Source organism: Falco peregrinus, chromosome 3 (genome assembly GCF_023634155.1).
Source record: "Falco peregrinus isolate bFalPer1 chromosome 3, bFalPer1.pri, whole genome shotgun sequence".
Lineage (NCBI taxonomy): Eukaryota > Metazoa > Chordata > Aves > Falconiformes > Falconidae > Falco > Falco peregrinus.
The window spans coordinates 5,614,798-5,630,845 of record NC_073723.1 but is presented as its reverse complement, the minus strand read 5'-3'; the positions used below and the strand labels follow the sequence as shown (position 1 = coordinate 5,630,845).

The window sequence follows — 16,048 nt, the reverse complement described above, 5'->3', positions numbered from 1 at the left end:
TTTAACACTTAAATTTAAGAAGATACTTACCTTCATTTTAAGACAAAACAGGAGTATTATGATGATATTTAGCAGTAACCTTTTAAACATCTATTCTAATTATCATAACTCTGTAAGAACAGGGAGCTAGAGAATGTCAGTGCATTGTCTAACCAGGAATATGACAGGATTGTTGAATTGCAACTGTTGAAAGATACACACAAATAGCGTTCTGTGAGAAGAAACTTCCAGATTTGTTTCATGTTCTTAGCATGTCTCATTTTTCTTTTTTCTAAGTAAAATTAAAAGTTGTTAAAGTTGGGTTTTGCTTTTTTGTTTTCCCAGCTTAGTCATTCATTCTTAGATAAGGTGAAGATGAAATCCAGCCAGGCATTGGTTGTAAAGGAAAGAATTAGTCAATATATGCTTATATGAAATAGTTTTTCCATATAAGCTGTTAAGAATTAGCACTCTTCCCAGTTATCTGCTTTTGGTTGTCTTTTTCCATAACACAGTTATTTCTGTAGAACTTAATGGATGGTCAAGTGGAATTCACAGAAGCAGGATGGTTTTGGTTTAGGATTTAATCAAGTATGAGTAACAGTTGGAACGTTCATGATTATTTGTCTGTTTTAAACCTCTGAAGTTATGAGTCACTGTTTGGGAGTTTCCTGCTGCATATTTATGAAGTTCTCTGAGTGAGCTGACTCAGTGTGTTTTTTAAATAAGCATTTGTAATCCTTTTAAATGTGTGCTAACCACTTAGAGTGGAAATCAAGTTAGCATCCCTAATAAAATCAAAATAGTGATTTAAAGATCAGGTACCTTATATCTGTCTGTCTGTCTATCTTTCTATCTATCTGTATATATATCATAGAATCATAGAATATCTCAAGCTGGAAGGGACACATAAGGATTGAGTCCAACTCCCTTCCCCTTTTAGGACTACCGAAAACTAAACCATATGTCTAAGAGCATCATCCACATGCTCCTTGAATATGCTATATTTGTATATAAAATGTGTATATAAGTATCTTGCAACTATCTTTTAAATTTAAGAATTTGTTTAGGTTACTTCACCCCTGGGGGGATCCCTAGAGAGTAAAGTGGTCACATGAGAAAGAGTATTTTGCTGAAATATTATTTATTTGTAAGCAGTTGTTGGAAGGTGGGAGAATGTTTAATGCTTTTGACTGTCTCAGAGAAAAAAGGAAAGAATCAGAGACTTTCCTGTTCATAGAGGAAGATTTTCTGTTCCTTCTGTTAGAAAGTAGAGACTTCTCGTGATTTATTAGCATATGATGGTTTTAGATGGTTTTACAACTTAAATTCTAGAATTAGATTTGTCATATTTCCTTCAGCAAAAGATCTCTGAATCGGCTGATTCTTGTTAATGGTGAGTTACTGGACCTAATGGTAATGACCTCCAGTTGACTTTTGAGAATGTATTTTGTTGGAGGGGGCAAACCAAAACGGGACAACATGTGTCAAGCCTTTTTTAAATGTTATTTTTATAGGATGCTCTGATGCTTTTAGAGCATAATTGATCTATGGGAAGAATACAGATGTGTAAGTAGTGGCAGCTCAAAAACAATGATGGTCCAAGTGTTGTCGAAATTGTGAGATCATGCTCAGAAATCAGTAAACACATTCTGCAGGCTAGTCTGACACACGCTGTTCAAACTGTCAGTGACGAGCCTTTTGTAAATCTGTATTTCTGGGAAAACAATCTGTGATGCCTTTCATCTGCTTTAAGACCTTTGCCTTTGTAAAATTTACCTGGTTTTGTTGTAACATCACAGCATTTAAAGTGTGTTCTCAGCCTTTCAGGAATCTTTAGTGCAGGTGGGTCTTGGAGCAGGCAATGGTGCTGGAGCCTGTTGGCACGGACCTGGCTGAATTACGGAAAAATGGGATCAGCGAAGAGAGGAAATGAATTTTAGTGTCAGCTCTGCTTCTGATTTGTATCTGCAATTATCTTGTTGTGTTTACTGAAGAGCTAAGTCCAAATTCCCTGTATTGGGGAAAAAACATTTGAGGAAATCCCATACACTGAGTTTATTAAGAGAACTGTATGTTTTAATAATGTGAGTGAATGCTTGGTTGCTTGGCATATTAGCTTTCACGTGGCATGCCCAGTGAAAGAAATAAGATGCATTAGAATGGAAAATGTTACTGTTCTGCAACTCTAGGACCCAATTTCTAGCTAAACTATGGGACAAGTTTAATTTCTGAATCCTTAGTCCCTGAAAATTGATTTCACTATTTTTTATTCTGTTAGTTTTTGTCATCATATTAAGAGTAGGAATTTGCAATGTTCATTCCATATAAAATTCACTAAATCAGTGGTAAATTTAGCTCAATAACTTTACTGATTTTGAAAATGATTGTGCTACTAGAGCCTCTATTTCAAACCCAAGTAGCAGCTGAAAAATCTGAAGTACTCAGTCTTCCATATTTATATGGTAATGGCTGTGCTGAATAAACAGATCTATTGATTAAGTTGTTCAAGCATTCGTGTTTTAAAAGCTGTTTCTTCACTTGCTCCTACTTTTGAACAATCGCTTAATTGGGCTTATCCCTTCTAATCACAGGAATTCCTTGGGGGGGGGGGGGGGGGGGGGGGGGAAGGACTGCTTAACACAAGAATACCAAAGAGCTCTCACATAAAAATCTAATTACTCACTTTCAAGGACCTATTATGTGTTTTAGTTGATCTTTTTTTTTCTCCCTGATTTGCTGCTTGCATTATTTCTTTTTAAGGTACTTCAGCTATTGCAAAGGAGGGTTTGTTTTTATCTTTTGAGGCTGTATTATTTTTGTTTAAGTACAATACAGCAATGTTATGAATAAAAAGTATATGAATAGGCAGTGGAGCCGGGTTCTTCAGACTGTTTTGAACAGTGAATGGATTTGAGATCTTCAGGAAACCATTTGTACTTTTTGTGTGCCCTTTGTATGGGATGGATTTGTGTGTTGTAAAATAGAAACTCTAAATTTTGTTTACTTGGGTCATGGTGGTGGTCTTGGACCATAGAGAGATGCATGTGACCCTTCTATGTGACATAATCTTCTCTGGTGTTTTAAAAGTTTGTGAACTTTGTATTGTCATTGGGGAAGCTGCATAACTAATAAAATTACTTTACTCGTATTACTGGTAAATATAGTAAACCCAGAGCAGCAGAGTTAATAATAACAACAATAATATTAATACCAACAAGAACAACAACAACAATAATAATATGATAATGATGTTGGTGATCATGTATGTTTGTTGGGATACTGATGAAAATTATTTTTATGAAGGGCAGTCATGGTAAGCAAATCTGTCAGATTTCTTTGAAGCATATGCAGAGCTCATGAACAAAGGGAAAATCATGGATACTGCTGGCTTGATTTCCTAAAACACTTCCAAAAAGACACTCTGTTTTGAGAGAAACAAACATGCTGTGAGATAAAAGCGGAGGCCTCATCATGAGTCAAGAGCTGGTTCAAGGTAGGATGGATGGCCTGTATACTCACTGAAAGGTGGACTTCAGCCTAATTTATCTGGCTCTGTATTGTGCCTGTGCATGCTCATAAAGGATCTGGATAATAGGGTGATTAGCATTGTGTCAAAGTTTATCAAGGGTAGCATACATGATAAACCAACTTTTAAGGATTACAGGCTTATTCTGTGATAGAGGTGAGTTGTTAAAATTTGGGGTGAAGATCTGTATTGATCCGCATGTGCTTTGTGAAGTAACTCACATGAAGAAATGCAGTCTTAATTCCAAATACACAACGATGGGCTCTGAATTAACCATTGCTATTCAAGACAGAGATCTTGGAGGTATGAGACATTCTGCGAAGATGTTAGTTTAATTTGTAGCAGCAATGCAAAAGGCAAATAGAACATTAGGAATAACAGAAAGTAAAGGGATAGAGAGCAAACCATGAAGTTTCTTCTATGTTAACCCCACTTTGGGTGCAGCCTCATCCCCTTTTCTCACAAATGACATGGTAGAAGTAGAAGGAACAGAGAAGGGATGGGCTAGTGTTGAGGAATTGTGAAACAGTGTGGAAGTGTTTGACATAGAAAATTTAAACTGGAAAACTTCATTGCGTTACCCAGAGACTTCAGATTGTTGCATATGAGCCTATTTGGGCTTGGTGTTGTTGCTTTGATTTCCTTCCTGGGTGGGAGGGTTGGGGGGAAAAAAACATCACGCTCACACTTGCAAACGTTAACAGTGACATACACCTTTCTAAAATTCTCATTTGCTTAAGTCAAAATACATACTGAAAGGTAGTACTTGACTGCTGAGTGTGCAATAGCAAGATGCGGTGGATAACAATTATAAATAGTGGTGTGCTTGCTCTCTCAAAAGTGAGAGATGACCTGCTTGCGGATGAGTAGCAACATTGATCAGATGTGTCATTTTTAGCTGGGGAGTCACCTGTGCAGCGCTTGTTTTTGTTGTTTTTCCCTGGTGTTCTTTCTGGGGTTGTGACTGTTTTTATACTATCTTGTTATTTCATTTATGATTTCATGACATGTGGAGTGTTTATGCTAGATGCATGTTCTTTGCACTGTTATGGCCAAGTAGTGAGAAGTTATCTGCCAGCATCTTGTGCCTTCACTCTTGGGGACTCTGCCTACAGGGTGTAATAAACAGGTTTCATTGAGGAAATCCATTCAGTGATGCTTCTATACAGCAACCAACCTGTTACATAGCCACTGCCGGGAGGACCAGGCTGAGTTGTTGGTCTATGTGGAGAGAAATTTCCCCTTCGAAAGGTGTGTGTGATTTGTTCATCAACATCTCTCCCTGAATTTACTCTCCTTTTGTAGCTTCCTACTTCAGAATCAGGGCAGGATTTTGGAGAAGTTATTGAGGACATGTGATGACTTGCCCCTGCATTCTTCCAAGTCCTACAAGAAGAGAAACCAAGGGTGCCTAATTTCCTAACACATGTTTGTTTCTGAGAGGTTCTGCAGTTTAGTGTCAGTAGACAGAAAACTCTCAATGGGAATGTTCCACATAGAAGTTACTTGCATTTAAATTATTTTTAATCTCTCATCTGTGTCTCAGCCAAGAGTAAGATTCTGTGATAGCTGTGGTCAGCAGTGCTTGTGTCTAAATGGACGGAGGTAAAAGCTTTGAGGCAGTTAAGAACGTGCATCAGCCACCTGGGCGTTCGGCTGCAATAGTACTGCCCTGGAGGCCTGGATGCAATTTACCTTTAATTAAAGAAAGCAGAATTCTGTGATTAATGTTACAAGAAGAAATATGTGTTATACTTTGTGAATATTTCCAGAGGGGAATTAAACTCTAGGAAGGAATAATGTTCAGAGGAAAAATGCTGTATGCTCCTAGCTTTCTTCTATCTTCTGGAAGTAACAGCTTGTGCTTTAGCTAAAATACAAACACAAAATAGCTTGTGAAAGCGTGGCTACAACAGCCAATTAGAAAGCGCACAGTTTAATGTGAGATGAATGCTCTTCAGTAAAAGATTGCTGTCTATTGTATTTTATCTGTCAATCTATATATCTGTTTGATAGGATGACCTTTGATTCACCCTGTTCATTAATGCGGAATAACTATAGCATGCCTACCTTTAAACTTAATATTATTCTGCTCACATCTCCATTCTCATTATAAACACGGCTATTTTTAGCTAGCACAGATTCAGAATATGCCTTGTAAGCTTAAGGGGGATTTATTGAGCTCCAGTGTGTATTCGCTAGAGATTCCTTGTTGAAGCTTACTGATTTAGGATTGAGGAGGGGTAAAATGTACTATTTAATTCCCAGCATATGCCTGCAGGAGCTATATTTAGCTTCAGCTACTTGTCATTGCCATTGTGCTGTTTTTACAAAGGGATGCAGCAGTTTCATTGTTCAGGGACTTAACTAGACATAAATGTAGATGGATGAGCTAAGTAAACATTGGTGTACCACAAAAATTGCTACTGAAGGTGAGTATGCAGTAGGTGTACTTGAGTAAAACTGCACTAAAACACAAACACAACAGGCATCTTGTTCAAAAGATTGATTGTGTAAATTCACCTGATTAACACATGCTAAAAAATATATTTAATTTTGCTTTAGAGTGATAAAGTAGTTTAACAGGAATAACAAGGTGGGCTTTGTTTGTATTTGTACATACAAAGGTCTGACTTACTGCAGTGGCACAATGTATTTTGTTACTTAACCGGTTATTAAAAATTTTATCCTAGCTTTTGTAGTTGACACTTAAATTTTTAGTGGAATACAGAGGAAAAAAAAATCAGTATGGAGAATGCTTGCTGCAGTTCAGTCCTAGAGGATGATTACATATGCACTACAAGATGATTACATATACATATCCTTTTTATAATGCATGTATTGGGGCTCTTGCTGTCAATTTCTATACCATTTGGTGCTTGAAGGAACAGTATCTACTGGGAAAGTCTCCTTTTCCTATCTGTGAAAATTAGGAATTCTGCCTTGATCAATTAAATATTCCAGTAGATTTAGATATGCTTCATGATTTGCATTCAGAGAAATGTATAGGTACTTTACTTTCTGTCCTTTCCTGGCTGTTTACTATCTCCTTAAAATACAGGAAAAAAAATCGTATCATTTATAAAGATACAGAAAACCTAAAATATATTTTGTGTATCAGAAAATCAGAAAAGGTGGCGGTAAGTGAAAAGACTAATATTCTCAAATGAGAGAGAGCAATGAATGCATCTCTTTCTGCAAAGTTGCATTATAATCACTGTGTACTCATTCCATCGATTATTTTGATGTAACAATTCAACTTACGATATAATTTACTTTTTATGAACCATATGGTGTTTCCTAGAGGTAGAAAATTTTAGATATGGTTGTTCATGTATTCCACCTATGATCGTTGTTTCTTACTGTGGACCTTGGGCAGCCTGATATTTGAGCTAGACACTGAAGACTTTGAGGAGGACTAAATTATTTTCAGTTTTGGAGTAATACCCAGCTTGAAATAAACCTTGTGTGGTAAAGGCTCAGTGCTTTCCTTATCACAAATTACATACTCTACTTCTCCTCCCAAATGTCATTGCAATACCAGTATTTCAAGTAAAGGAAGGTCTGGAGTGTTTGAGGGGATGACGTGAATTCCTGCACGGAAGAAGCTTTGAAGATAGCAACATCTAAGTCCCTGTGGTCTGAGTTTTGCAGTAAGACACTGGTCCAAAAAGTCAATGCTAAGAAGCATGTGTATCTCAGAAACCATAAAGTATGTCACGAAAGCTTTCCGATTTCAGTAATGTGGTGCTTTGCTTAGCTCTCATCAACAGAGTAATAAAAACACAATACTATTGGCAATTAGGTGGAGTTTTTTTCTATTAGATTGGACATTTTTGTCCTCCCAAGAATTATAGAATCTCTAGGTAGTCAGCAGTTTCTCTGCTTTTCATCTCTAGTGGGGTGTGGGGGTGTGTTTTGCCTCTTTTTTTTTTTTTTTTTTTTTTAAACACAGATTTTATTCTTCAAGCCTGATTTTTTTATAGAATTTATCCTTTGTCAGGTTACTCTGTGGAATCATGGACTGTAGGCTTAGTGATGGGAGACAAGCAAAAATCACAAGTATTTGTCTTTTGTTAGACTACTGTAAATTAAAACTCAAGGAAGTGATAATCTAAACTGGTTTTCATAGGCAAGTGAATATATAGGCGGAGATGTGTGCATTTCTAAATGCCAGGACTGAATTTTCTCATGAGATCAACCCTAAACATAGACACAGTCTTTACATTCACAAATCAGTCCAGTTGGAAGCTTGACGTATTTTGAGTCCCATCTTCCTTGATTTCAACTACGTAGGCATCTCCATTTCCTTCCCAGTGCTTACATTCTGGTCTTCCCCTGAAAAAAGATTCAGCAGTGTTCAGTGTACTGCGTTTCTGTATGAACCATGTTGCTGGAGCAGCATATCCCATGTGTTTGGATTCAAAAGCTGGCAGTCTCCAAGGCTGGACATTTTTTTGGGTTTGGTCCAGTAATGCTTAGGCCAGGTAATTTTTATAGTAAAGATAGGAAATTGAGGTATGGAGCCACATATAGAAAGGAGGATAAAAAAATTAGTCTGACCATGGCAAAAAAACCCACCTACTCCACTCTGTGGCAACGGTGTGCCGTGTGGATGGGGATAAACCATGCGGCTTCTCAGTGTGAATGAAGGTGAGCAAATAAGACTGGCCTGAGGCAGCAGGGAGCATGAGAAGGTTTGAACACGCCATTTGGAACCCTGGTCCGCAGCCTGAAGCATCACAAAGAGCCTGTGGGGCTCTGCCAGTACGACAGCCCTGCGGAGAGCTTGGCCTTGTAACGCAGAAGCAGCGAGGAAGCGCTGGCAGGGCAGAGGCCTGAAGGTGCCACCAGCTCTGCATCACTGCACCCCCCCGCGCTGAGGCTGTGAGGTGCCATCCTGTCAGCCACCCTGGGACTCTTGAGCACGCTTTTGGCTGGCCACCTATTTGCTGTTGTTACTAGCAAATTTATTGCTAGGGCTTACCTGCTGCTGTTGAAAAGTGTGTGGTTAATTTGAGAAATTTGCTTTCTCTTTCACACTGCCAGAGAATTTAATTAGTTAGTTAGGCAGCTGAAATTCCTGATCTGTGATTTATTTACACAATCCTCAAAGCTCTTAAAAAAATTTAAGCATGGCACCCAATGGATGAAACTCAGAAATTAATTTTTTAGAGAGAGGTATGCTGGTGCCTTTTGTGAGATGGAACTGGTGAAGTAGTGCATTTTTATTTGTCTTTATTACTGATAAATATCACTGATTGCCCATCAGAGTTGAATATGGGAGTGGAATGGTCAGAGAAGGAGAAGAAAGAAGGAAGGAGGCAGAGAAAATTTAACAAAATTGGAGTTTATAGTCTGTTTAAGGAAAAATCCCACCCAAACAAATGAGAAAATAAAAGGCATCCTATGAGAAAAAGGGCTGACAGTCAGAAAGAATGGCGAAACACTCATGAATGTAGGAAGCACGTCCTGCTGATGCTAATTTGTGTGAGAAGCAGATCAGGAGTACGATGGGATTTAGAAGAAAACATGTCTACCCTTGAGCAAGTAATATTTTATTTTTTTTTTGTTAAGGGAAGGTATATTTGAAGATTGCACACCGAGAATAAGTTATTTTTCAAATTTCAAACCCTAATCCCATGAGAAATTATACTGATTAGTAAGAATTGTTTTCTATAAGCAGTTCAGAAACTAAAATGGAAAGGTTATATTTTGACGTTATATATTTTTAGTCTGGTCCTCATACTGCTGCTTGTTTGTGTTTTGTTTTTTCTTTTTTTTTTCTTTTCTTCTTTATTAAAATGTTGTATCTTAACGGGCAGCCTGCAATGGTGTGTTCTGGTATTTCTTCAGAGCTTTTGCAGTCAGTATCTGCAGAGTCTCAGGAGCAAACTGCCTGTAGCTAAGTACTGGCATTTCATCTTGTATTAAATGTCGAGATCTACTTAGTTTCATTGTTAGTATACTAAGGGAATTTACAAAAGACCTGAAAATGTGAGCCTTTCTTACAGAGTATGATTTGTTAATTTAATTAGAGAAGCCACTGATATTAAATACTTCAAAAATTAATGTTCCAGTTTGGAAAAAATCGAGGACAAAATTTTGCTTTGCTGTCTGAAACACAAAATGCAGTATTTATTGCAATGTGGTACTGTAAGAATAAAAATGAAATGGAATCTTCTGGTTCTTCCCGTAGCAAGATACAGGGATAAAATCAGTTATTGCTAGTAAAATTGCTTAAGAATAGAGAAACAAAGAATAAAGAAACAAATCTGCTATGCAAAATAGACGACGTAAGAATTAAAGCTGGGAACCCCTGACCTGAACCGTTTCCAACTTTGTAAATTTTATAAAACAAAAAACTTAGATGCTTAGAAGTATTTTTCTGCAGTGAGGGGAAAGTATATGACTATTTTATTGACTGTTTACTCATTAATAATATATCACTATAAATTTGAGTTTCCTGACTACTTGTGTGTATCGTTCTCATTGTTGGTCGTTTCTTTGTTGACTATAACTAATTTTCTTTGTTGACTATAACTAATATAGCTGTTCAGTAATTATTCCTGGTTTTTAAGAGAAAATGACTTTCAATGTTTTTCATATCTTGAAGGATCTTTTTCTTGTAAAAACAGTTTATGAGAGTTGCTAATATTTTGTGTTCTTCTATGGAATGTTTATTTTCCTTTACCTGCAACATATAATGATTAGTGTCTCTGCAGGTGGATTCTTATATCCCGAGTTATAGATACCTCAACATACTTCGGTCCAAGCCAATTTTTTGAGCTAAAATAGTGTTCTTTGCTATGTACAAGTTTGAACAGTTTTCTGGGATGAGGCATCTTGATGGGGATATTCAGTCAACCCCCTGACTTGAGCACAAGCATACAGAAAGGGTTGGGCACCATATTTGACTTCTCAGCACAAGAAATTCCCTTCATGGCTGCTCTTTCCCCATTCATGTGTGTGTTTCTCGTGCCATTAGCTGTCTTGAGGAGATCTGTTCTCAGATCAGTCATGTTCTAGCTTCTGTGTAAGTAGCAATATTCTGCAGAATTATATAGAAATTCTCTTTAGATTTTACTCTCTCCTTCTGGGTAGGAAGTACTGTCATAGTAGTTCAGTAGAAATAATTGGTCTGATATGTAGATTGTAATTGTTTGAATTGGCAATTAAAAGTCGGTATACAAAAGGTATTACTGTTCAGACAGAGTCACAATTGAGGGATTGGCAGAAGGGTGCTAACTGCTGTCACTTAGAAAAATTCAGTGTCCAACTTTTTGCTTTTCATTAGCAGCATAGTATTCAAATAGAAGTTCTTTTCTAATTTGGCTTTTAATTCTGTTATGAAAGTGAATATGCAAAGGATTTCCAGGAACAGACTGGAAAGAATGATTTTTTGTTTGTTTTTTAAAAAAAGCTGGCACCGGCTCTATGCAGAAAATGTTTGAGGACAACATGTGTGAGAGAAACCAAAATGAGACTTTTTTGATAGTTTTATCTGTAAAATACTTCTTGTCAATATAGTAGGTAGTGTTAATGTCTGGTGCTGTTGGTTAAGGATCTTGTCACCTGGAACTTAGACACAGAAACACTTTCATTTTCTTTCCTTCACCAATAGAAGGAAAGACCAAAGAAACAGTAAAAAAAAAATTATCAATCTAGAGTCATTGGATAGGTTAAACAACTTACCCATATTTTTACTACTGAGTTTCAAGAATGGAACTCTGCTTAAAAGCAAGAATCCTTCCCGCCTAGTCCGTAGATATTTTGAATTCCAGATGTATTCAGTTAGTAATAGGCTTCTTTTCCTTATCTCCCTGTCCTGGGAGGCTGCCGCATCCAGTCCTTCCTTCATTTTCTTTTTTATGGATCGTCCGCAGGCACAATCATGTTTGTAGTGACACCTTGACATTTCTTTTTGGTCTGCAGTGATGCAGTTCAGAGAAATCTAATAAATTCTGTTGGTATTTGTAAAGATTAATAGAATCTGCAGCTCAGTCTGTTCGTTGTGTAGGTTTGACAAGGCCACTGGAGTAAGTGTACAAAATTATTTAAGTTGGGAGCTGTAGCACTTGGATCGTTCTCTGCAGGTGCTGTGGGACAGAGTGGTAAATTGTTTTAAATTGGAGCTTTGTAAGTTTATGAAAGTAGGGTGGTTTTTCTTCCTCATCCTAGAGATAGAAAATCAATCTTTCCTATATGTGTTTGAAGTCCTTTCCAAGGTACGTGTGCGTGGAGGGATTTAAAGGAGATTAAATTTGTTGTGGTATTTTTTTTTTTATTTATTCTGTTCATATTATATGAATCCTAAGCAATAAAGCTTTCTCTGATCACCTGAAGGCTCCTGAAAAAAATTATTTCCTTCAGTCATGCACTGCCCCTACACATATGTCTACAGTCCTGGTGTAAAGTCTGCCTGATGTTTGATCTTTGTGTGTGTGTGTGCGTGTACGTTCCTAGGAACCCTGCAAATTATCATGGCCAGAGAAGAAATACAGGTTTGGATGTTCTGTGGTTCTCAGAGAAACTGAAATTGGCTTTTGTCCTCAGTATTGAAAGTCTGAAGTTAGACCTTACCTTGTGGGTGAGATGTCCTCCTGTTGTCTAGATTAACAGAAGACTGTTGGGTTTTTTTCTCCTCTTTTCTAGCATGGTATGTGGAGGACACACAGTGTCATCAGCAAGTTTTCTTTGACAAATTCCTTACTACAACAGGGACCAAGATTATGAAGATGCCCTTGAACTCCCCTGGGCTTATCAATGGCATGCCTTGGTTGTATTTTTTAGCCTTTTTTTGTGAGTTTTTTGTTGTTGTCGTTTGGTTGGTTTTGTTTTTTGTTTGGTATAGGATGTTATGAAGGGTTTTGCATCTTGAATGATAATGCTCTGTGACCTTTAAACTAACATTTATTGCATATTTACCTGTAATTATATGGGACTGGGCTGAATAAAGCAGCTTTGTGGCATAGTCCTGTGGAGAATGAACCATGGATCCCTATCACAGTAGCTTTCCCGAGCAGGATACTGTATTACAGCTGCCATACAGAACATACATAGCTAGAGTTTTCACAGATTTCCTAATTGAAATTGAAATCCATTCTCACATTATGATGTAAGTAGTGTCAGATCCCTGGACTTAGGGTGTCTGGCTCTGATCTTTATTAAACAGTGCAGCTGGTTAATTAGAATGAAGTATGTTTTGAATGGGTTTGTGCTTTTTTATTTTTGTATTTAATATTGATTAGCTCTCCTGATGTAACATAAACTTGAGTTCATTAACTACAAATTAGGAATTGATATAAACAGAGTAGATGGGTATGTCCACGGTGCCCAGTGAAGGTTTTTATTTGCATTACCAGATGACTCTCATGAATTTTAATGAAACTAAATTTGAAATTAGAGTTAGTCCGCTTTACTTAAGAGAAAGCTGGAAATAGGCAAAACATTTAAGCGTGCATGTGCAGCAAAAAGTTAAACTCTTGATTTTGGTATTCTTTAAATTACTAGATTAGGGTTACTTTAAAAAAATGATTGTATCCTTGTTTCTGTTCCTTCAGCCAAACTTAGAAACAGCATGGTATCAAACATAGATGTCTTTTTGTAAGTTAGAAAATCCTAGACTGTTCCTTAGAGCTTCTGAAAAAAATTAACAGGTTTCATAAATTGTTTTGTAAATCTGCAGTTGAAAGGGAGAGTACTTTAACTGTCTTGAGGATTGATGACATCTGATAAATATTTGGTTTCCTAGATAGGTTGTTGACTTGAGGTTTGGTGTTGTGTTTTTTGGTTGTTTTTTTGTTTGTTTGTTTTTAAATAATTAGCAAAAAAACAATCAAAGAGGAGAGATAGCCATGGTTTCTAAATCGTTTTAAGAAACAGCTGTCCTTCTAGACATAGGCTTCAGCATAATCTGGTAATGTCCATGTTAGGGTAGAAGTCTGTCACTATCTCTGTCCTTTCTCTGAGATGTGGCAATAGCGGCTGCTTGGGGACCAGAATAAAAACGGAGGGGAAAAAAAATATCCATTGACATTTCCCAAACACTTGTCTTGCTTCCAGCAGATTTCAGGATTTCAGGAATGTAAGGAAAGAAAAGGTGGTGCATAATTTCTTTGGATGAATCAAAGGTTTCTTCTGAGCTTGAAGACTGATGATAATGTGGGGACTGGTATGCTGGGAAGCTTCCCACATGCTGTTCATTAAGGAAAAAGTCACAAAGTCTGAAATTTAATCACAGAAGTAAAGGCTCAGTACTACTGAGTATAATGCATAAGACTAATGCTAGAGAGTCATTCTTATTTTTACTACTTGCTAACCAATCATGTTCTATAAACTGATCGTCAAAGACAGACAAGGTTCATGTACTAGATTTAGTCAGCAGTGTTGTTTTATCCATTAGTTAATGGAGGTGAGTTTACAATGAATTCTTGAGAAACCAGATACTTTTAGTTTTGTATAATCTTCATCTGTCCACACTCCAAAACTTCAAAGGCTTTCCATTTGATTATGAGGGTAATGAAGTGGTGAATATTTGTCAAAAGTATGAAAGAGCGTATCTTGTGATAAACCCTAATGTCTTCTAAGCAAAAATAAACTCTTCATTTTTTCTATGTTAAATGTGGTATGGAGAGGAATGATATGAAGGGAAGTCCAGCTAACTTTGTTATGTACTCTTCAGTTTTTGAAAGGATTAGGAAAAAAAACCCCAACTGTTCACCTAAGGTGCAGTTGTTAAATTGCCCTTTTTTTTTTTAAGATAACAGAATGGATGGTTTAGAAAAGCAGATTCTTGAGAGCATTGAAACTTTGTTGGTAAATCACTTCTATGGTCTAATTCAATTGAACTTGTGAAACGCACAGTAATGAAACATAGCTAATAAGTAATTTACTTTTTTTTTTCTCTAGACGCTGGAAGCCATTTTGAATTTTAAGTACTCTGGTGGACCAGGACATGTTGAAGGATATTACCGGAACCTTTCACTAGGCCTTCACGTAGAAGTAGAGCCATCTGTTTTCTTTACACGTGTTAGTACCCTTCCAGCATCAAGGTAAGCTTTGTTTTGACTCTTGTCTGTTTAACTTACTGTCTCTGTTATATTGTCTAGAACTTAAAGACCATGCTGGAAATTTACAATAACATCAGCAACATGTAGGTAAAGAATTACATGAACAGATTTTTGAAATCTCTCATATAGGAGTCTAGCCTCCTTTAACTGCAGGCTATGATTGAAGCAATCCATGTGCATTGGACAGTTTCTAAGGTTTAAACATTTTTTCATGATGGTTTGTTTTACCAGGGACAGAATATCTCCTGTTTATTGTAAAATTTGATGACTTCTTTCTGTATCTTGTGGCTGTTGTGGTGGGTTGTGCATTACAGTATTTTGTGTTTGTCTAACAGAATCATACCCAAAATGCATGATTGTCTTTGGATGTGAGGAATTAATTGTAATCATTCTCTCCTTTAGCGCTTCCTTTGTCTTGTAAGCCACATAGTAGATTCACATATTGTTGTAATTTTTTAAAAACCATGGCAACACTTGATGGTGGTCAAATGCCACACTCATGAAAATGTGATTGCCTAAAATTCATCAGCCACTGGGTGCAATCAGGTTTAATTTGTATGGGGTTTTTTTGGATAAAATTGTCTTAATTGACTGCTAAATACACAGTTCCTATTCTGTGTGTTTTTATTAATTTTATATTGCTTTACATACTGCTTAAGCAAAGCAGCTTTTGGAAAAATTAATTCTGTAAGTTAATGATTTTACCAATCCTTAATCAATAATTTTTTGTTGGCGTATGTTCAGCTATGTTTGTAGTTAAAGACTTCACAATCTTTAAATATTTGGGATATATTCAAACTCTGGGAGTTCCAGAAGTGGCCTTTGAATAGCTGTCATTCATACGATGAATAAATGAGCTTGAGTTTGTTGGGAAGAAGGAAGACTGAGAATGGACTTTGTTTCAGTGCATAAGTACTTCTGGGGTGTAAATATCAAGGAGGAGAAAATGCTCTTTTAGACGAAGGATGAAGTTAGTACAAGAAAAAATTGTTAGAAATCAGATAAGAGTATACTATTATTACAAGTCCCCTTGTAATAATCAGCAACCAACTAGCTAATAGCAGGATTATTGAAAAGAAAGTGTTGTGGGAGCAAGCATTTTGTTTGGTTTAAATTCTGAAATTAATCAGTGCAATTACGCAATACTACTAGTAGTTGAGAGTGAACTTAATTGATCCAAGCGGTTTCTGTTGGTACCAGGACCTTTTTCATGGTGGAATTTAGAAATAAAACCCAAAGATAGGCAAGAAGGGAGTATAAGCCTGGGAGATATGGGGATCATATTTCATTTTCAAAGGCAAGAAATGAGTCACCAGTATCATCCCATTGCAGAAGTGTCAAAGGATGCAAGCAAAATAGCTTGCAAAACATTGTTTCTTTTGTTCCTGTGAACAAAAGAAGTAAAATCTCAAGAACTGTTTGGGGCTTGAACTTGGGAAACATGAAGAAAAGTGGACAAGCTGGAGAA

The 16,048-nt window shown here is 36.8% G+C and overlaps 1 protein-coding gene across 7 annotated transcripts in view; it reads left to right on the top strand.

The window, feature by feature from the left end:
* The window catches only part of TRAPPC9 (trafficking protein particle complex subunit 9), a 508,745-nt gene that overhangs the window by 167,301 nt on the left and 325,396 nt on the right, over positions 1-16,048 (top strand). For all 7 annotated transcript variants that reach the window (XM_055798407.1, XM_027789609.2, XM_005239484.4 and 4 more), the window contains one exon: positions 14,420-14,562. In XM_055798407.1, coding sequence (XP_055654382.1) covers positions 14,420-14,562 — 143 coding nt within the window. The remainder of the gene's footprint in view (positions 1-14,419; positions 14,563-16,048) is intronic.